The 25360-nt window shown below is 53.1% G+C and overlaps 1 protein-coding gene across 2 annotated transcripts in view; it reads right to left on the minus strand.

The window, feature by feature from the left end:
* The window catches only part of SMG6 (SMG6 nonsense mediated mRNA decay factor), a 107563-nt gene that overhangs the window by 62002 nt on the left and 20201 nt on the right, over window positions 1–25360 (minus strand). For both annotated transcript variants that reach the window (XM_039720514.1, XM_039720515.1), the window contains exons 9-10: window positions 19976–20037; window positions 16269–16414 (exon numbers count right to left, since the gene is read on the minus strand). In XM_039720514.1, the coding sequence (XP_039576448.1) occupies window positions 16269–16414; window positions 19976–20037 (208 nt within the window). The remainder of the gene's footprint in view (window positions 1–16268; window positions 16415–19975; window positions 20038–25360) is intronic.

Genomic DNA, 25360 nt, shown 5'->3' on the forward strand with positions numbered 1-25360 from the left:
AAGGGGCTGCCTGCCCCAGACAGCTCTGGGCTGCCAGCTCCCTTTGGCTGATCCAGGAGCTTGTGTCTGGCTCTGATTGTCCCTAAGCCCAGGCAGGGCTGGATCCTTGCACCTGGGGTGCGATAACCAGCTCAGTATATCCTTCCTGACCCTGATGAACAAAGCTTTAGGGAATGACTTTAGGGACAGCTTTCTTGTGTACTCAGGGCTGGCCAGGAGTCAACGACAAAAAACATCATTGTGAAGTGACTATTAATAATACTAACTTAATAAAAAGTTATTAATTTGAAAGTTTTAAGCAGACACGTGCACAGAGTGTCCCCAACATCCCAATTTCTGAAGCTCTGGGAGACCAACCCGACCTGCAAGAGGAGGCAATGGCAATGGCACAATGTCCCTCCCCACCACACAACCCAGGCTAGGTCAGAAAGAATGACATTAGCCTTGAGGACAAGCACAAAGCCATTTCCACTTGAAAAGGGAAAAGGATAGTGGTTTAAAATTAACTACAGCCTTTTCCAGGAAATATCAGTGGAAAGAAGCAGCCATTTTTAGAAATGTTATTCTCAGAAATTTCCTGAAAAGACCCATCAGTCAAAACACAGATTGAAGCCATTTCCACTTGCACTAAGCAGCACTTCGGAGCTCTCCCTACACGCTTGGGGTGCTTGACCCAGCCAGCAAGGGCAGGATCCTGCTCTGCCCCCCTGACCCCAGCGAGGCTGTGGGAGTGAGTTTGGGACGTGGAACAGCCCATACAGAGTCAGAAACACTCCCCCTGCCTGGGGAGGCACATCCATCCCAGCTGTCACTAGTCACACTTGCACTGAGACACGCCAGTCCCTGACCATCACAGCTGAAGCAAAAGCTCCTCCAGGCTCATCCATGCTGGCAAACCTGGAGAACTGCCAGAGAAACTCTCATTTCTCAGCACTGCCCTCACTGGAGCTGCTCTGACGCTGGCATTGTGACACAGGCACAGCAAAGTGCCAGCAGTGTCACAGCAGATCCCCAGAGCCACAGGTTCTGCTGCCAACAACTGACAGCAACGTGAATTTGACCCGTCTGGCAGCTAAAAGGCTGGCAAATCTAAATGTATGTACCTCCTGGCTGGCTCATAAGGAAGTGTGTCCCCTCAAGCTGGCATGCCAGCTCATCAGCATATCTATAGCTCCAGACCAGCCTGGCACCAGCTGTCTCTTCCTGTGGAGGGAATATTTGCCATAAAATGCACAAGCAAGATGCGTTCAGATGAAACAGGGAATGCTGCATGAAAGGAGAAAAATCACGGATGACAGAAATGGAAAATGGTTTTAGGGGCACTGCAGTGATGCAGAATGAAAAAAGAAAAGCCCTGATGGCCCATCCTCTGTCTGCACAGATCTGTCAGCTCTTTTTGAAGATGCCAGAGCTATGAACCCCACCAAAAGAGCCAGTGAGGAGCTGGGGTTACACAGCAGCATGGCAAGAGCTGCCAGCATCCCCCCAGGAGCTGTGTGTGCCCAGCCATAAGTGTGTCAGATGTTATTTACAACAGGGAGGAGGTGTGAACAGGGCTTCCCAAGAGATTTCCTCCAGCCCTGAGGGAAGTTTACAAATAAGGACAAATAACAGGCAGCATTTTGCACCCCCCAAGCTCTTGCTGGGGGTGGGCATGTTCTTGACAGCAAAATGTGAGCAGACAGCCTAGAACTGGCTTCCTTGGGTGTGAACCTGGGTGAGCACTGAGCCTGCAGTTAAAGCTCATGAGAGCAAGTGCCTGCAGACAGGAGCATTCAGAGAAAGGAGCCTTTGATGGGACAGGAACAGCAAAGTGTGGAGCTTCCTTTTCAGCACATTCCCTCCTTTGCTGCTCGTCTTCTTAGGGCTTCCTGAGGTCCCAGTGTTTGCAAAGCAAATGCCAAAACATGAAGTGAAATCTGTGCCCTCCTCCCAGCTCTTGGGAAGCAGGAAATCCCAGGGTCTTCATCAAATGCTTGCAAGCCTAAACTGCCTCCTCACCTCCCACTCCAGCCCTGCTTGGTCCCTCCAGCCTCCCTGGCTAATGGTGCTGGCACCCCCAGCCCCAGGACACCCCACCAAGAGGGGCACAGCCCAGCCACTCTGCCTGCTGTGATGCTTACTTAACAATTTCCATTATAAGACCTTGGTTTCAGTTCCTAAGAACTTTGCCAAACTTTAACCATTTAGGCTGCAATCCTTCATGCCAAAAGCTTTCTTCGAGCTAAATTTATTGGGAAAATTTCAACTACAAAGGTTCAGCCATTTGCCAGAATGAGGTTAGGGAAAATATATTGTTCTTCTCAAGTTAAAAATTCTTTGACCATTTCAGCAAAATCCCTAGCACCTTCACACTTGGAGCAGGAACCAGAAGTTTGGCAGGGGACAGCAGAGGGGTCTGGGTGTGCCTTCTGCCATCTCCATCCAGCTTTGCCAAGGTGGGGGCCTATGGAAATTTGGGTGCCCACTATCAGACAGCTCTCTCATGCCACTCTAACCAAAGCTGGTTCACCTGCTTGGACAGAAGAATAAACCAAGCCAGGTGAGGCACTGGGGACAGCAGAGCAGCCCCTTCTCCAGCCCCCTCACTGCTCTGCTGGCACCATCAGTGGCTGCTCTCCCCAGAGGATCCCAGCCCCACACATGCAGCACTGCTGCCATGGCAGAGCCTGCTGTGGTGCATCCAGATTTACGTGCCAGCCAAGGATCCCAGATGAGGTCAGCATGGTTCCACAGGGGAGCTCGCTTTTCTGAAAACTATGGAACTACACATGCAAAAAAATCTCAGAACACCAGACTTGGAGGCATCTATGCAGCTTCAAGTCAGCTCCATCACACTCACTCACCATAAAGCCGTCCTAATGACACCTCACTTTTTCTCCCCTCAAGGTACCATTTTCAGTCAACACAGAAAATTAACAGGCAGCAGAGACCCTCCTGCAGAGTGTTCTGATGTGCTGAAATGTGCACGTGTTCAATGAGCCTCAGGGCTGCAGGACAAGGTCATGGTTTGGGGGATTAAGACGGAGAACTTGATTCCATTCCTCATATTGGTGCTGAACTTTCAGGGAGATCCAGAAGTCCCCTTAACTCCTCCCAATGCATGTGCTCAACTATTTTTGTGTCCCTCACTTGTTGGTGACACAGAGGAGATGGAATTTGCAGACACTGGGCAACACTGCTTTGATCAAAGGCAGCTCCTGAAGGATCATGTTTTTAGGAGAACTCTATCTCTTGCATCTCAAGGTGGACAGACAAAGGACTAGAAAATCTGGCATTTTCCTTAAGCTCAGTTCTCCATCAGTACCATGAAAAAAGGCACCCAAACCCAAGCTTTGAGCACACACCAGTGAGTTTACACCATTATTTGGACCTGAATCTTGTAGATTTTCCTGCACTCCATGTGGCACCGAGTATGATGATAACACTTAATTAGTGGCTTCTCTGGAAAACTCCCATGAGAATGGAAAGAAATTTTACAAGCAAAAGGATAACAGGAAAATTGAGCCTGGGATCTCTTTGTCATCATCTTTTGTATCCCGGGAGGCTTTGGGTGCCTTACACCACACCTGAAGTGCCACTGGGTGCAGCCTTCAAGGCTGGCTCTGTTTGGAACCAACCCCTCAAAACGCTTCTCATGAAGATGCAGCCAGATTCGCCCACCAGACCTTGGGTGGTGAACAGGGACTGTGGTCTTCTGTGGAAATTTGGAAGAAGTTCAGCTGCGGGCGGTGCCACGCAAAGGGAGGTCTCAGGTGTCGAGCGAGCGATTCCCTGCGGGAAGGGCCGTGACCACAGGCACAAACCCACAGCACGCAGAGAAACCACTCCAGGAAGTTTAACATCCGAGCCCCCCTGTCAGAAAATATGATCTCAGTGCTCCAACAACTCACACGGAGCCGGAGCCTCGGCTCCCAGCGCACGTGCGGGCTCACACAGGCGATGGAGCTAAAGAGCCTCAACCCTCCACATTCATTAACGAGCCTAAGACATCACGCTTTTACGCCAAATTCCGCTTTCCCCCCGTGATTTGAGATAGGATAGGCACAACTGTGATATTCCCTGCAGCTACCGTTGCTGCAGCATTCCCAGCATGGCCATACAGAGGGAAAGGCTGTGCTGGGGGTTGGTGGGCTGGCCATGGGGTGCCCCAGCACCCCTTTTGTTTGCTGCTGTGTCTCCTGGCAGGAGGACACGAGGGAGCTGCAGGCTCCAGTGCCGTTTCCTGCAGAGATTTGAAAACCTGTTGCAGTTCCAAAGCGAGCTTCGATTTCACTGTGACCAGCAGCTCGGAGACTCATAGTTACTATACAGCCGAATAAAATATTTTTTCATAAATTTAACGCCAGCATGTCTGTGTTTGGAAACTTTGAAAATCCATGTTGTATGGTTTACTGCACTGGAAAAGGTGCCAACAGAGTTTCAAAGGAAGGGAAGTGTATAACTGTTTCCTTTCAAATGTATTTTCCAATGGGATCCATTGAGGGAAAAGGCTGGAACTAACTAAAACATTATTAAAAACTGTTATGAAAAGAGACAGAGAGATGGAAAAAGATAGACAAAAACTCCAATACACAGCCGAAAGGGAGGGAGGGAGACAGGCGGCAAGAAAGGGGATATGGGCAGAAAGACACTTTGGGTGGGGAAAATGGGGCGAGACGGGGAGTTTTAACTGGCAGTCACCCTTCGTGGTTTCATATTGTTGCAGATCAATTGATCAGGATTTCAAGTGCTGCTGGCCCGGTGGCACAAGGCGAACCACAGAGTTGGCTGCAAGCGCAGCCCTTGCGAACTGCTGACCTTCAGTTTTCAAACCAAAAATATTCCTTGGGAAACGGTTACACCAGGTCCCAGCCCCGAGGCTGCCAAGCGAAAAACAAGCACTACGGACCTGAAGGAACGCCCCGAGTAACTTACACCAAAGCAACAAGCAGGGCTAGTAGCCTGAAGTAACTCCCTGGTGTGATTCAAGCGGCAGTAACCGCGCGTGACATGTGTGCAGAGGGGCTTGGCTCTTCCGTCCTCCCGGAGCGGGGAGTTCTCCAATCACCCTCCGTCGGGATCAGCGTCGGCCCTCAAGCCGCTCCCGCTCCGTTGGCCACGCTCAAGCTGCTCCAACCAAGCCTATAAATACCAAAGCCATCGGGTCCATACAGTGCAGTCACAGCCCGATTCCAAACCACCGCTCCGGCTCCAGGCACAGCCCTGGGTTTGCTGCCCTGCGAGCGAAGGGGGAGCCAAAAGGGGCTGAGAACACACGTTTTGTCAAAGACTTCAGTGCCCTGGCCATCAGGAGGCTGCCAGGGTCGGGGCTGGATCTCTGTTGCTCTGCCAGGCTTCAAAGAGCCAGGCCGGGGGTGGGCAGAGCTCAGCGAGCGCCTGCAGAGCTCCAGGCCTGTGGTTCCACGGGGTGTAGTAACCCTGGGCTGTAGCACACATGTCGAGGGATGAGGGGAAAAAAATAAACAGACAGACAAAAGAATGAGGATGCTCTGCCAATTCCAATTGTGCAGCTTTTATTTTAAATGCTTATCAAGCTGAGAAAGAGCAGAGTTCTTGGAAAACAAGGTTTCCTTTCTTCCCATGCCAGTGTCAAACACCCTCAAGGACGGGTACAGCACAGGCGCTCGCTGCCGGCCGCCCTCTCCACAGCCGCCATCCCGTCCCGTCCCACCCGCCTCGGGAAGGGTTTCCAGCTCACAGCCCTGGTGTTTCTGGTAAAAAGATCTCTCTGTGATTTTTTTTTTTTTTTACTATATATATATATATATATGAAATTTTTTTTTTTTTATTAATCTCCAATCTGGCTGGGTTCAAATTATGGCCAATTACCCACCAACACTTCTCGCTAATAAAATAAATTTTTACGGGCCCTAATTACTGCTTTCGCTGAACTGCTCTACAGGAAGCAGAGAGGCTGTGGCTCTCCAGACAGCAGCAGCAGACAGGAAAGCTACGGCGAGCAAATGGAGGGGATGGAGGGGGAGCGCGGCGCGTGTGCCATGCGCACGGCGCTGGCCCGGCCGTCAGCCCCCGTCAGCCGCTGCACCCACCACCTGTGACGCAAGGCTGGCTGCTGGGGACAAGAGTGACGGCCGCAGCTCCACGCTGGCATCCGCGGACGCGAGCCGGAGGGGAAATCGTGTTTGGAAAGGGCTGCATCAATCACGCGTGACGGAGAGGCTGAGCCGCCTCCAGCGCCGCACAGGGGTCCCCCCGCGAGCAGCGCACAGGGGAGGCGGCTTCTCAGCCCGGCGCCCACCTTTGGTTCTCTCTGTTCCAATCGCGGCTAATTGAAGGAGACACAAATAGCAGGAAGGCAGAAAACCCCTCTGAGAACGCGAAGCATCCAGCCTGCTCCCTGCTACGCTCACACGCGCGGTGCTGCCTGCCAGCACAGCGCAGCCCCAAGGGGTGACAAACGAGCAGAACCCACCGGGTGACTGCAGCCCACAGCCCATCCTGCCTGAGCCACGCTGCTCCGGGGGAAGCAGGGAGAGCAGAGCCGCTGTTCTCCGTCAGGGAACACCCTCCGTGGCAGGAAAGCCGTGGCAAAACCACCGGCTGCTGGAGCCCTCCGGAGCGCGGCTGCCACGCAGGTATCCCGGCTCAGCTGGGGAAACGCTGCTCTGCGAGATTGATTGATTTTTTTTTTTTTCCTCTTTCTTAACCAGGATTACACTAATTTCCAAGGCCTAATGGAGTCCAGCTGTGATGGGGAGGCAACGCTGCAGTAGTACAAAGACCTTTGCACGTTGGTGCAAACTTGTACAATGCTCAGCACACACACACAAAGCCCTATAAAAAGGATGCACTGCAGCGGGATATTTTTAGTCTTGACAATACGGCCCTAAAAATACGACTTTGCTAATACATCACTACAGAAATATTCCCAGTGTCCATTCAGGAACGGTTTAAAACATTTATTTTTGTTTCCTTTTGCAATGGTCAGAGAGGAGGGAGAAAATAGAAACTCATTGATAAGAGGAAACGAGAGAGACATGAAAAATTGAAAACTACCTAAAAGCTCATGGAGAGGTTTATTTTATTAGTTCTTAATAAATATCTTGCAGATTTCCTCAGGAAATACACCAGATCACATGTAAAATAGTTTGGTACTGATGTCAACTGTGTCAGCATATGAAATCTATTAGGGTGAAGCCACAGCAGGGTGATCAGCGTGCTGAAAAACTGCACGGCACTGAGGCGAGGGGGGGTGGGGGGAATCTCACGGCCCTTCCAAATTCTTCGAGAGGTAAAAAAGTCAGCCAAGACGCAGAGAGAGAGAAAAAAAGATCCCACATCCTGCTTTGCGCTGCCAGCAATGTGAAGTGCCCAGAGATTAATTCTATGTCTGGCCTGGAAATGTGACTTTAAAGCATTGGAGGGAGTGGGGAGGAGGAGGAGAGAGGAACGAGAAGGCCAGGAGAACCGGGACTGGCACCGTGCCACCGACCCCCCTCCCGTCCTTCCCAAGCCGTGTTTCAACGTAGACAGCAGTAAAGCCCAACAGACGGCAGCTCCCGGGGCTGCCAGGGCCTCGCACCAGCTGGGGCGCGTCTCCCGCTCCCCGTGCAGATGGCTCTGGGAGCATCACTTCCGCTGCGCCTGCTTGCCGAGCCACCCGCGCCCATGTGGCCGCCTTTGGCCGCTCTCCGCCGCGGCCCCGAGCGCGCTTGGGGCCCCCCGGGCGGGACGAGCTCGGCTCCCAGCACCAGGCACGAGGGTTGTCAGCCCTTGGCTCCTCGGGCTGAAGGGTTTATGCTGTTCCCAACCCGCCTTTGGCAGCCGGAGCCTCCTTCTCCAGCCCCGTGCCATTACCCGGGGAGCAGGCGCTGCTTTCGCAAGACGCCCCAGCTCCGCTCCTGGGGCCGAGGAGAGGCACCGGGAGGTCACTGAGCCAGGGTCAGGGGGCCAGATGATCCCAGGAGGGATGGGAGAAGGGGGAATGGAGAAACTCCACAGCCAAACTCATCCCCGTGGGGTAGCTCCTTCCCATTCCACAGAGACGTGCTCCTGTCTGCTTCTCTGGGTTGGGATCTGAGTGCTCCAGGGGCAGACAAATCATTTGTGCCCTCTGTGTGTCACCTACCAGCCAGCCCTAAGGCCACCACAGCCATCATCAGCCACACTGACCAGCATTAAAAATGACCCTTCCATTACAGATGGGCCATGTGCCTTCAGGGCTGTCACTCAGCTGGGGTTAAACTGTCCCGGTCGCTGAGGCTGGAGTGAGCATCACACAGCCAGGGTGACACCTGAAGGTCACACCTTCTTCCTGACTGTCACTTAGCACAGGCAGAGCCAGCTCTGTGCTGCCAGGAACCTACTGCAGGGCACACACAGCCGAATTAGGGAAAATAAAAGATCTCCACACCTAAACCTGCATGGGGTCACCTCCTCAGACACACTCAAGAGCAGAAACAGCCTCGGCTGTGCTGCCACTCCTGATCTGAAAACTAAGGCAAGAAGAGATCCCAACAAGCCCCCTAGCACTGGGCACAGCATTCCCAGAGGGACTGCAGCCTGTGAAAAGGGGAAGGCAGGATGGAGCTGGCAGGGGATGAGCCTGTGGGGCAGCCCCTGGGAAGGAACTGAGCTGGCAGGCTGCACCCAAACCTGCACAGGGTACAGGGCGGGCAGCCCTCCCTGCCTACACCTGCAAGGTTATAAAACAGCCCCTCAAGCTCAATCAGGAGTTTTACAACTTCACAAAGCGGCATAATTAGCCTAATTATACAGTGTTCTCTCAGAGAATTAAACAGAAATACAGTAATTGACTTGGTGCTACTTAAAAGCATGAGGAAATCAAAGGTGCAAGGCACATTAAAGAATCAGAAATATCTCTTCAAAAGCAAAAGGACTTCCTGTCACGCTGCAAACATCTAAAGCTTCACCAAAGCTGCTGCACCTGGTGCACCTCACTCTGACACCCTGGCACCCCTTTCTCCACCACCAAAGCTGGGGAGATGCAGAGACCTGGGACAGCTGCCTGAGCACCTCTTTTCTTCTTCCACAGCAGGACAGATGGACACAGTGTGCCACTGCTCCATTTCCTGCCTTTCATTTTACACAGTAACGCTGCTTCTTCATCCAAATAGTGGCTGGATTCAGTGTTTGCAGAGCTGGCCGTGCCTTGGAACCACAGCAAAGCCTCTCCAACCTCACCTCACCTGTCACTGATTGTCCTGATTTGCTGCTTGGGCTGCTGAAGCTTGGCTCTAAAGCAGACTCAGGCTTTGTGTTTACAAATCATTTCCCCTCAATTTGTTGCCCTGAAATGAGATCCTGCTATCACCTCGTGGAACAGCTTCAAGGGCAGATGTAAGGATGTGTGACAGGCAGAGCAGGCAGAAGCCCCCAGCAAGCTCATCTAACACCACTTGATGTGGACTTTGCTGCACTTGAGCTGGAGGGCAGGAGTGGAGAGTCTGACACACCAGCAAACACTCAATTTTGTTGGAAACCTTTCCCTTCCCTGCCACAAAGCCCTGCTCAATCTTTTGCCTCCCAAGCCAACGTCTAGATTTCAGAAACCTGAACTGCCAGTGGAAATTCCCTGCAGCGCGTTGATTATTGCATCTCCTGCTGGCACTTGTGGCAAGGGGAAAAAAAAGTCACATGGCTTTCTGGACACACGTTTCACTAAGGAGTCTTGCATCAGAGGGCAGAAGCCAGCAGCCAGGAAAATAACTCCAATTACGGTAAATAAATCCCCAAATATGTGACAATCTGCCTTTTAAACAGGAAACAGAGGGGAATAAGCAAAGGAAGGCTTTGGTCTAAACATTGCTGCCACCAGCCTCAAGAGCCCGAGAGCAAGACTCTGAAGACACGTCTGGGCCAGAATTATTTTACCTGAACTTTACTGATGTGTCTCAAGTCTGAGACAGCTTCCTTCCCTGAAGGGAAAGGCGCCGACAGTTCCCAGCAACTGTGCCAACCTCCAACACTCAGAGGAGAAACCCTGGAGGGTCAGCTGCCATCTCTGGACACGTACGTGTCCCTTAGGAGGCTCAGCACGGGAAGCTGTGTGGCTCCCGAGATGAGCAATGCAGGTAGCACTCCCTGCACCACTTCAACCCTTCCTCCTATTCACACATCTCAGGGTGTGGGTTGTGTCTGGACACAGGGAGTAGCAGATACCACTAAACAGCAGGTTCAGTGTAAAAGCTCTTTGCCAAGGCAGTGGCATCAAAGAGCCAGCTCACTCAGGAGCCTCAGTGCAAGGCAGGCAGCAAGGGCAGGATGGACACCAGAATCATCCAGCCTTCCTCTGAGTTTCCTCTCCTAAATACCACTCAAATGCGAAGCAAATACAAGCAGCAATGTGGAAGGAGGGGAAGGATAAATTACACATCCAGTTCCTCCAAACTTAAGGCCTTGGGAAGTGTTATGTCTTAACACCACCCCGCTAAAGACAGCACTGCCCAGTCTCAGAGGGAAAGTCACACAGCGACTCCAGGTGCAGCTGGAGACCTCAGTGCACACACCTCAGTCCAAAACTGCTGTACGCCCCAGCACCCAGAGAAAACCAGATGTCAAACTGCTCAACTCCAGCCTCCCTGCATCAAGTGGGCTTTGCACTACAAACCGAGCCCCCCAGGCAGGTGGAGGGACCTCAGGCTCTGCTCTCAGCGGAGCAAAGGGCTGCAGATGCTCAGCGTCCCTCCAGCACAGCCCTGCAATGTGACATCTTCATCACCCTCCTGGCTGTTTAGCCCAAAGGTGTCACAGCCCACAGCAGAAGTGTGTATTTACCACACAAAGAGGGGAATTCAGAGAAAAGGACTCAGTTCTGCTCCCCAGACAGGGAAAGATCAAGTTGCTTCTGGTGCTATCTATAGCCTAAGGTTTATTAAGCTGTCTTTTGTGCCTAATTTTAAAACTCCACCAAACCAAGGCAGTTACCCACAACACTGCTTTATTTTTAAACTCGGGCAAATGCACTGGACTCTCTTGCATTCAACTGCCCCCACCTTTTGTCAACTCCAACATGAAAGATGTGGTTAGAGCTTCACAAGAAGAGGTGGAGATGAGGCTGCCGCAGGTGATCAGAAGGTGCTTCCTCTGAGCCTCTTCTGATGCTGCACTCAGCCCTTTGAGCAGAGCTGGTCCGAGCGGCAGAAACGAGCCCGTGGCAATGGTCAGAGCTGAGACTCTGCTGAGGGCAGACACCACCAGCCTCTGCATCATCTCTAGGGATATTTTAAGGGCTCAGGCTGCAAGCCTGAGCAGGTGTGGTCAGCAAAGCGAGACCTGCCGTGTCCGGCACAGGGCTGTGAGCAGCGTGGAATGGCAGCGGGGCTGGCTGCTGGTTACCACAGCACAGCCTCATCTCAGGGCTCTGACCTCTCCAACGAAAACAGAAAGTCCTGGACCTGCTTAAGAGCTGCAGGAGATTTGCACTGACCTACAGATCTTTCCTTGTGTGTATCCAGATTTGGGCAAGATCTGCATCTCAAGCTGGTGTCCGTGTTCAAGGAGCAAGCAGGGCCACGTGCCTTAGCAAACTGCACAGGCTGCAGTCACAGCTGTGTGACAGCAGCTCCTCTCTGAGCCCAGCAGTCTCTCCAACCCCTGCAGCACTGACCTGCTCGGCCCAGGTCTCAGAACAGCAGTGTGGCAAAAGCCGCAGATAGCGCTCTGAAGCTGCTGCTGTGAAACCGTCCGTTCTGCACGAGCCTTCAAGGCTTCCCAGCTAACACCACCTTGCACAGAGAACCCAACCTGTTCCACTCAAGAAGAGAGACTCAGTGTCTGCAGAACAAAGCTCAGTCTGCCCCTGCCACACTGAGCCCTCCTCACAGCCCACATGAGCACAGTCCCTCTGCCAGGGCACAATTAGTAGTTTTCCTCCTTGCCCATTGGCCTTGGCAGAGCAGATGCCCTGTGCACGGCTCACCCTGCCCAAACTGTCACTTTCCACTTCCCCAATCCTCAGCTAAAGCAACACACTTGGCCAGAACCTCCCTGTGCCTCTGTGCCCTGACTCTGCTCGGCCCTGGGGGATGCAACTTCATTCCCTACATGTGCTGAGGATGCACATATGGCAGCCCCCTCCCCTCTCCACTTCCACCTAAGCCCGACCTCCTAACAACCTCCACACGGCACAACGCGGCCGGCCCAGAGTGCCAGAAGGCATCCAGGTGCTGCAGCCTGATGCTTCACACCCACAGCCAGGCAAATTTGCTGGGATTTCCGGGAAGTGTCTCTAGGGTGCCCCGTGCTGCTGCACCCCCACCTTGGTGAGAGCTTGTTTGGAATGCGGGGCCGTCGGGGGGGGGGGNNGTGGGTGAGTTTGTTGGGGTGGGGGGGCGGGGGGGGGGGGGGGGGTTTGGGGGGAGAGGGGAAGTTATTCTGGTGGTGGCCTATGAATAACATCCAGTGATTTATAGGAAGTATAATCCAATAATACAGTAAAATAAAACAGTGTGTCTGAGATGGGTTTGATTCCAGGAATTATAAAACAAATTATTAAAGAGAGAGAGAAAGAAAAAAGCCTCAGAGAGGCCAGATCGGAGTAAATTGGGCACAGATGGGCTGGGAGGGGGTTCCTCTCTCTCCACTCACCGAGATGCCCCTGCCGCAAGCACGGCTTCAATTAGTCTTTTCAGAAACCAGAGTTTTATTTCCCCAAATTACAGAATTAAAAAAAAATTAAAATTCTTGGAGTGCTTGTGGTTGGGATAAAGGGATCCAAACTTCTCTGTGAGTTGGTTGTGCAGATGGCTACCAAACTGTTAAAACGGGCCACCCCACTATGGCCCCACCCCAGCCAGAGCCCAGGATGGCCCAAAACACTGGTTTAGTCACCTTTGTCCAATCCTGGGAAGCACTTGCAACTGCAAGTCTCTGCCATGTGCAGTGGCCACCTCTCTCTGCCTCTCTCCCCTAGGTGGGCACTCCTTGCCCCATGGGTTTGAGGTCTGCAAGAAGCTTTTTCACACCTGAAGTGCTCCTGACAGGAGGCAGCCGGGTCAGTGGGACCCTCAGTGGCTGCATGCCTCCCAGGACAAAGCAGGAACACACTGTTTGATGCTGAACAGCAGGGGATGCACTTCATGTGGGAATTCTTTGGCTTCCTCTGTCAGAGAAAACAACAGATCCAATTCATCTCCCAGGATCTTCCCAGTGCTGCCCGGCTGCACAGGCAGCTGAGACCAGCTCCAGCGTGCCTGGTGCTGTCCCTGGGGACAAGCACAGCTCAGCTGCACTGGGCACGGGCCACAGAGCCCTGCCTGTGCTCACCTGAGCCCTGGCACCCACTGCAGGGTTCAGGTAACCACAGCAGTGAGCTGTGTGGGAGGAGGATGTGAAATGCCACGTGCTGCTCACAGCTGGCTGGTTTTGAAACCAGTTTAAACACAGCACAAAAAAGTCACCCTGTCAGAAGTGCACACGGTGACCTTGTGGTTGGTTGGTTGGTTTATGAAAAGGTGGCAGTGTCTGGGAGAAGAGACACAGAGGACATATCACAAATCCCAGAGGGGACACGTGCCAGGACAGGGGCACTCCTGAAGGGTCATGGCCAACCCACACCACAGTAAAAGAATAGAAGTAAAAAAGCAAAGAGCAGCAGATACAAACCATCATGCATGAGCCCCAACCTCCCGTGCTGCCCATATCCTCACTGAAGGTCTGGGACAGAGCAAACACAACCCAAAAATGGGAGAAACTGAGGCTGAGATGGGGCAGGATTCTGTTTGGTACATAGCTGAGGAAGAGGGAGGACAGGTGCTTAACACAGCATTTAATTGTTAAGTTTCCTTTTTCTTAATACCTGACTCTTAAAAGTTCTTATTCAGGGGTTAAGAATTTCATAGAATTCCCCACATTGTGACTGTTATGCCAGTGACACCACACCATGACTGCCAGTACCACTGGATCTTGGCACCAGGGATTTGTCATACACCAGACATGGAGCAACAAGCACATTTACAAGCTTCTCAGGAGTAGCTGGGGCTCCAGAGACCTGGAAATACACAGCAGGGAAGGGAGGGAGCAGCTATCCCTGAAGAGAACAGCCCTGGACAGCAGGGAAGAGGCTCAGACCTCCCTCCCAGCCCCAAACCCACGGATCTCCTCCTGCTACTGCAAACTGAGTGATGGGAAGGACACAGACACGCTCTGCTCCCAGATTTGCAGGAGGATTTCAGTAGGAGGAGATCTCCAGAGGCTGTTTGGTCCAACTGCAAAGTTGCATCCAGCTCTGCGGAGTGGACACAGCCAAGCTCTGACTACAGCCGGCTCCCCAGCAACGCTTCCTGGCAATTTGGGATGCAGGCAGGGTGGGACTGCTCCCTGAGTCCTGCCAGCCTCCCACAGGCCCACAGGGGCGGCTCGGCCCCCTGGCTGCCTGCTGCCCCTGCTGCTGCAGCTCAGGGAGGTGACTCATGTGCTGGGAAATGCAAACCCGCACCTTCCCGACAGCGTTCCTGCCGCGCTCCCGCCAGGCCCCTGCCCACAGCAGCCCACACGCCGGGGAGAGAGCCAGCACCCTCGCTCCACGCAGGGGACTCTAAGCATTCCAACATTCCTGCCTTCCTTCAAAACTCCAGACCCTCTGTTGTTCTGCTTTTGATTTCCATCTGCACCCAGCTCCTCCCAGGATGGCAGCGGCGGCAGCGAGCCCAACCTGCGCTGTGCCAGCGCTCCGAGACCACCGGGGCGTTCGCGCTGACAGCAGGGTTTGCTTTGCCAACAACACTCTCAGCGATATTTCAGGGTCACCAGAGCAAAGAGCCCTCAGGGAAATCCCTGAAGGGCCCTTGGCATCAGATGGCAGCCGTGGTGCCATCCGACCTGCGGGCATTCCAGGAGTGCTGCCACCTGCTCCGCACGCAGGCCCCGGCAGGAACGGGTTTGCTTTCTCCAGAGATCCGAAAGCTGGGAGCAGCTGGCAGCTACCCACACAGGAGGCAGAAAACTCTGAGAATACTTATTTTTCATGAGATAAAAAGCACTCCCTCCGTCACTCACACACATCCACAACTCGGCTGTGGAGGGACGAGCTCAGCCCAGTGGTTTGAGAGCTGGGATTGCTTCCAGCTCTGCCACAGGGGCTTGCCATCCATCCCAGACAAATCTCATCCTCTCCTTCCCACCCGCCCCTGTCTGTGGCACAGACACCACTATTAATTTACCTACCAGGGGTATTATTAATATTATGAATACAATAATTACTGTCACGCAGAGGCATTTGCTTATAATCACAAAGTACTTTGCAGCTCAAAGATAAACACGCCATCATTGGCTGGCATCTGGTAGGCAGGAGGGCATGGCTGTCTTGCCAGTGGGATTGACAGCTCCCCCCAGGAGAGGAGAGTGCCTACAAGGCAGGAACAGCTACAGGAGCCACTTCCCAGCCCTCCAGCTGGTGCTGGTTTGCTCCATCAGCTGACCTTGGCCAGTGACCACCAGCCTGAGCAGTGGCCAACTGGCTCACGAGGGAGGGATCTTCCAGCAGCAGCTCTCTGGGGCTCAGCCTGATCACCCACATGCTGGCCTTAGCTGAAATCCATCAGCTGGAGGCCTTCATATTTGGGATCTAAATCCCAAGGCATCAGGATGTGCAATGCTGCTTCCTCCCACCCAGGGAGAGCAGCCCCATCCCTGCTCCCAGACTCACGGCTCAGGCAGACCTGGGTACCTGCTGCTGAGTGCATGTTGGAGGGGACACAGGGAAAAGTACAATCCCTGGAAGCATCATTTTAAACTCAGTGAAGAGGTTCTGGTTTGGTGGCACCTCTGTCGCCCAGCACATTAAATTTGTCAGTGGTAGAGACCATCCAGGCTGCTGGGATAGAGGAAGTGAGAGGAGGAGAGTAATTAACACTGGATATGTGTTGTTCTCTGAATTACCCCGGGGGCACAGGCTCCAACCTGGTGTTTCAGAGTGGCATCACACCCCCACCCACCTGCATGGACACAGGCAGCCACAGCCAACAGCTGAGGCCTGAGACTGTCCCAGCCCTCCTGGTGCCAGCACAGGCACTGAGCAGGGCCCAGCCTGCACGCTGGGAAGGCAGAGCCATAAAGCAACGTTTTCCTTCTGTGCTGATGACTCAGGCTCCAGGGGGATGCGATGCCTCCTCACTCCTCAGACACCTCAGCCAGCTCCAAAGGCCCAGCCAAGGTCCCTTTGTGTTGACACCCACAGGCATCCAACCACCACTCCCACCTCCCCATCTGGTGTGTCCGCCACCCTTCTCCACATGGGGAATGGCTGATCCCCATCCAGTTTCCCCTCCAGCAGCACGTGGTACCTTTGGGCTGGGAGTTGTACACTGCAAACATGTTGATGGCCACGAGCTGGAGCATGCGGGTGCTTCCGATGGGAGGGGGGCTGTGCTGCAGCAGCACCTGGAACTCCCTCAGGACCTCCTCGGCCACGGCAGGGAAAGTCTCCATCCTGCAGACAGAGAGAAAGGCTGTCGAGAGCAGGCTGTGCCCTGGATGAGGGCTGGGAGGTGGGCATGGCTCAGCCCGTGTCACATCTCCTGGGGAAGGGGAATCCCTGGGGTGCTGTCTCCCAGCCAGGAGCTGTAGGGAATGAAGGTGCAGGCTGCTTCCTTAGAGAGGGCAGTGAGGGATTGCTCTGTGACCGACAGGCAGCATTCTTTTGGCAGCAAAACACGGCCTTTATGAGTCATTTCTGACCAACCATTTTTTTCTACTGACTTCTACCAATCTGGGAGAGGTGCCAAGGGGCCAGCAGCTCACTTGGACCAGGAGCAGCCCATGGGACTCCCAAGGCTGCAGCAAAATGCACACACTGGTGCCACATTGCGGATGTGGCAATTCCAGTGCACTGAATGCCAGCCAGAGCGTGCTTCCTGCAGAACTCCTCGCTGCAACATCGGATCCCATGGCACAGAGCCCTGTCTCCCCCAGGCTACACACTACCCAGCACTGCGATTGAGCCCCTAAACTTCATCACTTCGAGCCCCACAGGACAGGGACTCTGTGACTGGTGGAGCTGCTGACAGTGTCAAAGCTGGAGCGGGTCCCCGCAGCCGCTGCCGCACGTCAGGACACAGCAGCCCACGGCTGCGGGGCCACGCCTGGGGATGGGGTGAGCTTTCAACACCACTCACAGGCGCCCACGGAAATCTGACACCTCTATCCTGCTCTTCATCGCTCAGGGAATGAGCTGAGGTCACTTATCAAAGTTGCTGGATCCCCAGCAACCTCCCAGAAATTACTGCAGAGAGCACGGTCAAACCCCAAAAATGACTGAGGTGTGGCTGCCCACAATGGTCCTCACCTGGTATCCCATGAAGATAATTTTATAACTAAGAAGCTTCCCAAAACCTTGGGAACTACTGAGGGGGGAGGTCCTCCTGTCCCACTGGCTCTTCTGCAGAGTTTGCTGTACTGATTGTTGTTCCTACACTAGAAAAAGCCACAGCCAGACCCAGCAGACTGAATATCTCCCAGAAAGTGCCCACACCAGTTATCAGTGACATTATCAAGTGCCCACATAGGAGTGAGGGAGCCAAAACCCACAGAGGGTGAGGCATCTGGAGCTGGGGCAGGCGACCTCAGGGGCCTCCATAGCAATTTCCTCTCTCTTCCCCCCAGGAGATTCAGATCTTGTGATATCACCACGGGCTGGATTAATGAGCCACTTCTGGTAACCCACATGGGCAATTCTGCTGGGCTTCCCCAACAGACTTCAGGACAGTGACAGCTTTATTTTTATAGACAGAAATGCCTTTCTTAGTCATATTTCATGGGTGCTTTTCATCACCTGGGTCTGCCTACCAGCAGGGTACCCTCTCCCTGGGCATTGTTTGCTGGAGCAGTTCAAAGCCTCTGTTACCCTCCCAAAAACATGGGCTGGAACAAACAGTCTCCTTGTACTTTGTAGCTGTGCAGAATGGAGCAGCTCTGTCAGTACAAATGCACTGCCTTCCCTGCAAAAGGCAACTTCCCTGGATTTGAGGCACAGCCAGAGAATTAGAGCAAACTGATTGCTTCTAAAGACTTCCTAATTTTGAGAAATCTCAGACCACATCCAGTGTATCCAGCAACATCCTCCTAGGGCAGACAGCACTCTGGGGATGGAGGAGCCCTTTGCAGGATGGGTTGTTACTGAGGAGATGAAGATTATTGCCAAGGAATAACAACGAGAAGGAGTGAGGGCTTCCTTAGCTCCACCACCTGTGCTTTGATACCACAGCACATCTGGAACAGCATGCAGTAACCCCACTGAGCTCAGAACCAGCAGGTCAGGAGCCGAGCGGAAGCTTTTAATAAATTGCTTACCTGTGGTTTTAGGGGCAAGAGCCCAATTAGGACAACATCATCTTTTCCATATTTTTTCCAGATAAATCACCAGAGATCCTGCCCAAAAAGGACTTGGCTATTCCTCACCTTTTACCTATTTTAAGCACGGAAGCTGTTTAGCAGGGCTGGACGATTTTCTCTTCCTGTGTCATGGTATTACTTTCTAGTTCCCTTCTAAGTACTTCAGGGCATATTGTACCATTAAACATACTTGGGTTTTCTAAATGACTGTCCTGGGAAGCAACTGCCTGAAACGCTGCATCTTAATTTCACAAAAGCCTCAGGAGCCAAATGTGCAACTGATCTCTGCTACATCCCCATTAATCCCCTGCTGGCATCCGTTCAACCGGAGCTCGACCGCGAGCGCGGCCCCACCGCGCTGGGACCAGCAGCTCCCCGGATGCTCTGCCCTCCAGCACAGACCCTGCACTTCCCGAACCTTCCCTGGGCTCAGGCAGCTCTCCTCCTCTTTTCCTGCAGGCAGGACAGCCAGCTGTGCCTCCCTGCTGCAGGCCAGCCTGGCGGCCCATGAGTGGATAATCAGTGCCTTGTGAATCAGGAGAGGTCAGCAGTGACCCTCAGACACTTGGATCTCCAGCAAATCACCAGCCCCTGCTTCCCTGTTTTTTGTGAAGGGTCCAAAGTGCCCCTCCTGAGTGGTCACCCCTGTAAGCACTGCAGACAGCAAGTGCTGAGGTGCTGCTGTGTGGCAGGATCTGTTCCCAGCAGGGACAGGCTGTCACTTTGCACCCACACAGCCTGGAAAAGGCCTCTCAGCCCTGTGACCTACAGCCAGCAGTTCCACAGGAGAATGAAGGAGCCAAGAGAGCTCAGGAGACTCTGGTTGCTTCCGAGCTCCTGGCAGGCTCAAGCAGAGACCCACATGGGGTCTCTCCTCAGCAGCTGCTCCCACACAGCGAGGGCCAGTCCGGACCTGGAGCAGAGCAGCTCCATGGGAAGCCCATCAGCTGCGAGGCTGAGCTCTGCCCTCAGGGTCACTAGGGTGTCCCCTGGGCTGGGATCTCAGCCCAGGCTGGGATCAGGCTTGCTTTGCTTCAAGGGGAGCTGTTCAATTACTTGAAACCCATTTCTGACAGCCCCTGCCAAGGGCACTTTGTACAAACCAGTTCCCACAGCCAGGGCAGCTCTCAGCTATGGGGCTTTCACCAAAGTGGCAGCGAGGAGATGAAGGGCAAGGCTTGTTTTGGCACGCTCTGGATGGCAGCTTTCAGCCAGCACATGGATCTGCCTCGATGGCTTTGTGATCCTCACAGGCAACAGCCACTGAGACCCTCAGGAGCCACCTTTGTACTGGGTGAGGGCAATGGAAGAGAGGGGGTTAAACCCAGAAATTCAAGTGGAGGGAGCACAGTTAGGTGATGGGAGAGAGAGAAAACAGCCTCTAGTCCCCTCCTGTGTGTGTGAACCATCTGAGCTCAGCTTCTGCCAGAGGGTCCTGGGGCATGGGCAGGAATGGGCTTTGAGGTGGGGGAAAGGAGAAGCCCAAGCTCCAGCCAGTGTGGGTTGAAGGGCGGGTAAGGAGAATAAGAACCAGGAGGCCAGGCTTGCAAGAATTCACACCCTGTGCCCTCAGCTCCAAACACAGCTTAGTTGCTAACAATATTAAATTCCAAAAAGACTTGTAATGTAGGAAAATAAAATAAACATCCTGCACACTTACCCAATCCTGGTAAACAGCTTCCCATGGGCATGGAGAAAACTGAGGATGAACCTTTTGTTCAGCTGCATGGGAAAAAAAAAAAAGGAAAAAAAAAAGAGAGAGAGAGGAGAAAACAATTAAACTCTCTCCTATTTCCTGTGAATTAAGAATGTCCCCAGTGACAGAAGAACCTGGCCTGGATGCTGGGGGTGGCACTGGAGATGGGAACCAAATGGACATGCCCAAACTCTTACAAACATCATGCACAGAGGCAGAGGCAAGTGCCAAACAGCTGGAGCTGGAAGCGGAGCTGGGAGAGGCGGTGGAGACACAGCACCCTCTGCCGGGTCCTCTGATCCTGCTGATCCTGCACAGGGCTGCTGCACCCCGGGAGCCCCAAACCCACACCCTGGGCACCCCAAACCTGCATCCTGAGCACCCCAAACCTGCACCCTGAGCACCCCAAACCCCACACCCTGGGCACCCCAGCAACCCAAAGCTGATACCTGCACACCAGGCACTGATAGGTAAAGCTCTCCTCCCCCCATCTGATCAATTCAAAAGTTAGCACAGCCTAAGGGGTTCTGGAAAAGGAGTCTCCAAAGGCAGCATTCCCCACCAGCATTCCCACCGATGGAAAAACACAACCCCACAAGCACCAGCAGCAGCCTGTTCCTTGCTCCCAACTGTGTCAGAGGCAGAGCAGCAGCTGGGCAAGGCAGAGAGGGAGCAGAATGTCCTCCCCAGCACTTTTCTGCAGAGCAGCCAGCACAGAGAGCTCAGCAGCAGCACCCACACTTGTTTGTGCCCTGCCAGGAGCAGCTTCCAGAAGCCAGGGAGGTTTGGGGTGATGCTGCACCCCCTCATTTATCTGGTGCTAGAGACAGTGTTCAGATGTGTCAGCAGAGCCTCTGAGACCCTGCCTTTTCAACAGCTACTGAGCTGCCCAGAGAAGCTGTGATGCCCCATTCTTGGAAGTGTTCCAGGCCAGGTTGGATGGGGCTCTGAGCAATCTGCTCTAGTGCAAGCTGTCCCTGCCCGTGGCAGAGGGGTTGGAACAAGATAGCCTTTAAGGTCCCTTCCTACCCAAACCATTCCATGATTCTGTGGACATGGAGCTAAGGGGACACAGGGGAGCTGGCTGATAGCACATGGTGTGAAGGCAGCTTCCTGCCCTGCTTTGGTCCCCCTGACTCCAAAACCTGACTTGAATAATTACTAACTCCTGCTCCAGACCCCCTCTGCTCGCTCAGCACAGCTCTGGGCTTTCCCAGTCCTTATCTGCACAGCTCTGAGGACAGCTGTGGGTGGGTAAGCACTCCCTGAGCCTGGCCCTGGGGGTGGCTGTGTCACAGCAGGAGTGGACTGGCCTCACTTTTACCTTCCCCAGAGCAGGAGGTTTTCCTCTCTCGCCTGTGCCTGCACAGCCTCAGCGCGCTGAGAAAAGCCAGGCCCCGAGTGCTGCGAGGGAGACGCTGGCCAGGAGCGACCCAGAGCACCACCACGCTGCTCCAACCCACCCAGGGCTTTTACAGCCTCAACTCCCCCGCCTCCCCTCACAGGGGGAGGATAAGATCACCTGGCAGGCTGTGGCAGTGCCCAGCCAAGAGCTGGGCACACGTCAGAGAACGCAGGGCAGGCACTGACCAGTGCCTGCCGAGCTCTCTGCCAGGCCAGGCTGCAGGGGACAGCTGCCACTGGCATCCTAGCTCTGGTGCCACCTCCCAGCCCCATTTGCTGAGCCCCTGGGCTCAAGGCATGACTGATGCCAGCTGCTGTGAACCTTCAGTGAGGTGTAATTAACCCGGCTGCGTTCCCGGAGGATCCATGCAGGAGAATGATGCCCTGCTGCAGAGCTGCTCCTGGGCCATGTGCGAGTTTAGACATAAAACCTGTCTCATAAAACAAGCCAGACCAATTAAACTGGCCCCTGCAGCAAGGGGTTCTTGCTTACTCACTATTTTACTGCTGCCCTAAAGAGCCCTTTCCACTAGAACTCAACTTGATTTGCCACCATTTTATTAACTCTGCAGATGGAACCCAGAAGAGACTGGGGAATACTGGGACAGCACAGCAAAACCCTTATTCATTCTGCCAGTGAAGTCTGGATATAGCTGATTCTTCACCTTAGGACACTATGGTAATTGAGAGCTTGAAGCCTTTAACAGGTCGGGTTTTTTTGGGTTTTTTTGTTGCAACAGCTTGTGGAAGCAAAAATGCTGGTTTGTGACCAGCTCTGGCTGAAATCACAGACCCTGACACAGACACAGCCTAAGGAATTACAGCCCCCAGCTCAGTGCAAGAGCCTTGGAGGGGTGGTGGGGAATGCTCTGCCCCATAGCAAGACCCTGTGCAAGAGCTGGAAGAGGAGATCCATGCTCTGCATCCTTTGAGGGGGAATATGGAAAAGAGAAGGAGCTCCTGGCCTGACCCATCTCTACTGGATAGCAACACTCACAGGCAGGCTGCAGGTGGGGGAAGGAAGAAATTGAGGCAGAAATTTTCCTCCAAGGCCCACATTCACCCACAGCCCCATCAGTGCTCTGCAATCCCCACACTTTACTGGCAGCAGGGGAAAACCAAAATTCCCCACCTTGAATGGAAAGTGACACCCAGCAGGGACATGCCCAGAGTGTATCCACAGACACCCAGTTCCAGGAGGGCTTGTCAGGACATTGGCTTCAACCCCATTTTCTCACAGCAAGTTTCACACTCAGCCTTTTCACTTGCAATCCTAAAGACTAACCAGTCACACTCCCCAGCATCCAGCACAGAACTGGGACAGAGATATGTGCTTACTTATAATTGTTTTTAGGAAATGTGATACCTGCCTCCAGGAATGAAGCATGTTTCATGCCTCTTGCCAGCTTAAATCACAACCCCAGCAAGCCCAGGCAGAGCCCTGTGTGCCCCAGCACTGTGGCATCTCAAGCAGGCACCTCACGCTTTTTTTCACCACTTTTTCTCTCACAGCCTCAAGGTTTTGACGAGCTCATCACTCAACTTTGGACCTTTCATCTTCGGGTTCATGCAGAGGCCATGGGGCTGCTTTGACTGGGCTTTTCTCTGGATGACTGTTTCTCTACTGACTCACCTGTCCCTCAGCCTCTGGGAGCCCTCCCAGCTCCTCCCATCACACTCAGCTTCTCACGGGGAGAGGAAACAGGGACCTCCATGAGTGGCCTGGCACAGAGGAGGAAGTTCTGTCACCTGCTGCTCTGCACTCACATGGTGGAGAGGAACACTTCCCAAAAGCACTGTCAGCATGCTCACTAACCTGACAGCGCTACCGTGAGACCCACAGCAACTTCTCACTGACAGTGCAGCCCAAAAGCAACCCCCTCCAAAGATTCCCCAAAAATGGTCCTCATGCCAATATCAGGATGCCAGACCAGGACTCCCAGCACACTGACACTGCTGCCCTTTGTGGGCAATGCTGCTCCTTGGCACAGGAAACCAAATTTGGATCATCCCAGTTGCTCACTTGGGAAAAGCCCATCAAGAAAAGCTTATACAACAACAAAACTATGTCAAAAACTGGATTTTGGCCCTTCCAGCTGAAAAGCGGGCATCACCAATATGGAAGTTATGAGCATATAGTGAAGGCATTAGTTACAAAAACAAACCAGCTGTCAAGAAGAAGAAGGGGTCCCTGCACACAGTAGTGCCTGAAGCTGAAAACAGCTGTTTCAGCTGTCATGAGTCAGCATGTGCAGACAGACTAAATCCACCTGGGAAGAGGCAACCTCACCAGAGGAAGCGGCCCAGTGTTGCTTGGGGAGCACTCACACACCTCGCCGCCAACCCAACTGGATTTGTTGCCATGGAAGGAATCAACAGTGACTAACAACTTCTTGTGGAGCAGCTAAAAGAGCAGAGATAGCAACAGGGCTGAACAGCCAGCTCAAATCTCCTCAAGGCCACGGGGAGCACGGCCTGACAGCAACACAGAACTGCTCGGGCAGCTTCAGGAAAGGTCTGCCTTGTCTCCAGCCAGCAGAGAAGAAAGCAACATTTAACCTCCAGATCCTGCACTGAAAATGGTGTCCCCCACCCCAGCAGAGCAATGCTGGAAATGCCACTGCAGGGCACAGGAAATGGAGTGCCATGATCAGGGCTGGGAAGCAGTGCTGCTGTGCTTGAACCCGTTTGTCTCCGGGCAAGGAGTGCACAGAGCTTTGGCACCTGAGCATCAGCCCCAGCTGGGAAGGAGGCACCAAATAAGGGAAAGATTCTGGAGAAGTGACTCCTGGGGAAAAAGCGTTTCAAGTTAAAAATTGTTACTTCAGGTTTGGAAGTAAATTCCAGGATCTGGTCTTTATCAAGCGAGGCAAACTTTCTTCAACATCAGCAAAGCATCTGTGGAGCAGAAAGCGGTGTCAGAGTCAAAATAGGCTGCAAGAGACAAGTCCATTAATCAAGAGACCAGATGCAAAACTGCCTGTAACAAATGCGCTGTCTCCACTGGAGTGGAAGGGCCTGGAGCACAGCAGGATGTTCTCCTGAGTCTGAGGGTCTCCTCAGTGACAAGGGGTTGGGATACAGACCACAGAGCCACACAGCTCTGCTCCAAAACACGTACCACACTCATCCCAAATATTTTCAGGGTTTCTTGGGCAGTCAGGCTTTTCCAGGCACAGCTTCCTTGCTGAGAGCTGTGTGAAATAACATGCAGACACTCAAAACGTGCCATATTCTCACTCCCAGCTCAAGGGTTAGATATACCACATTAAGATTATTCCTCTTTTTCCACAGGCAGCTCTCTCAGAGCATCCAGTCCAACACTGATACAGAGATTCCTGAAAAGCCCAGAATGCTGCAGTGGGCTCGACTGGCAGGATAGCAGAAGGAATTTTTACTGCTACAGGTGTAACCCCACCAAAGTGCTGGTGGAAAGGGTTTTGTGCAAATGGCTACCTACATAAAGGAGATGAGACAAAAGGGCTGTTAAAATTGTCTGGCATTTTTGCAGTGTTTACAAGGTACCCACAGAGCTGTGGGCAAATTCCAGCTGGGCTAATTACCATAATGACTTCTCTTCATATACCACCTGCAACCACAAATGGATACAGGGCTTGCCTTGGCTGCTTCGTGCCACGTGTTTGCTGCAGGTTTCTGCTTAGCAGAGCAATGTCCTGCCCTCAAATGGATTCATTTCTGTAGCAGTAAAAGCAATTCCAGTGAAAATCCTGCTACTTAACATCAGACACCGCACAAACATAAAATCCAATTTGCTGTGACATGGAAGAGAGAGGGAACCCTGATGCATCATGGCCTTGAGGCATAAAAAAAATTAATTTACAGGTACAGAGACACTGAGACACTCCTGCAGCTCCCTGGTCTTCTGCAGTGCAGCAGCTCCAGGACACATCTCATGGCTGTAAGAGTTACAAGCCATCAACCCAG

The sequence above is a fragment of the Passer montanus genome, unplaced genomic scaffold (genome assembly GCF_014805655.1).
Source record: "Passer montanus isolate IOZ18808 unplaced genomic scaffold, ASM1480565v1 scaffold44, whole genome shotgun sequence".
In the NCBI taxonomy this organism is placed as follows: domain Eukaryota; kingdom Metazoa; phylum Chordata; class Aves; order Passeriformes; family Passeridae; genus Passer; species Passer montanus.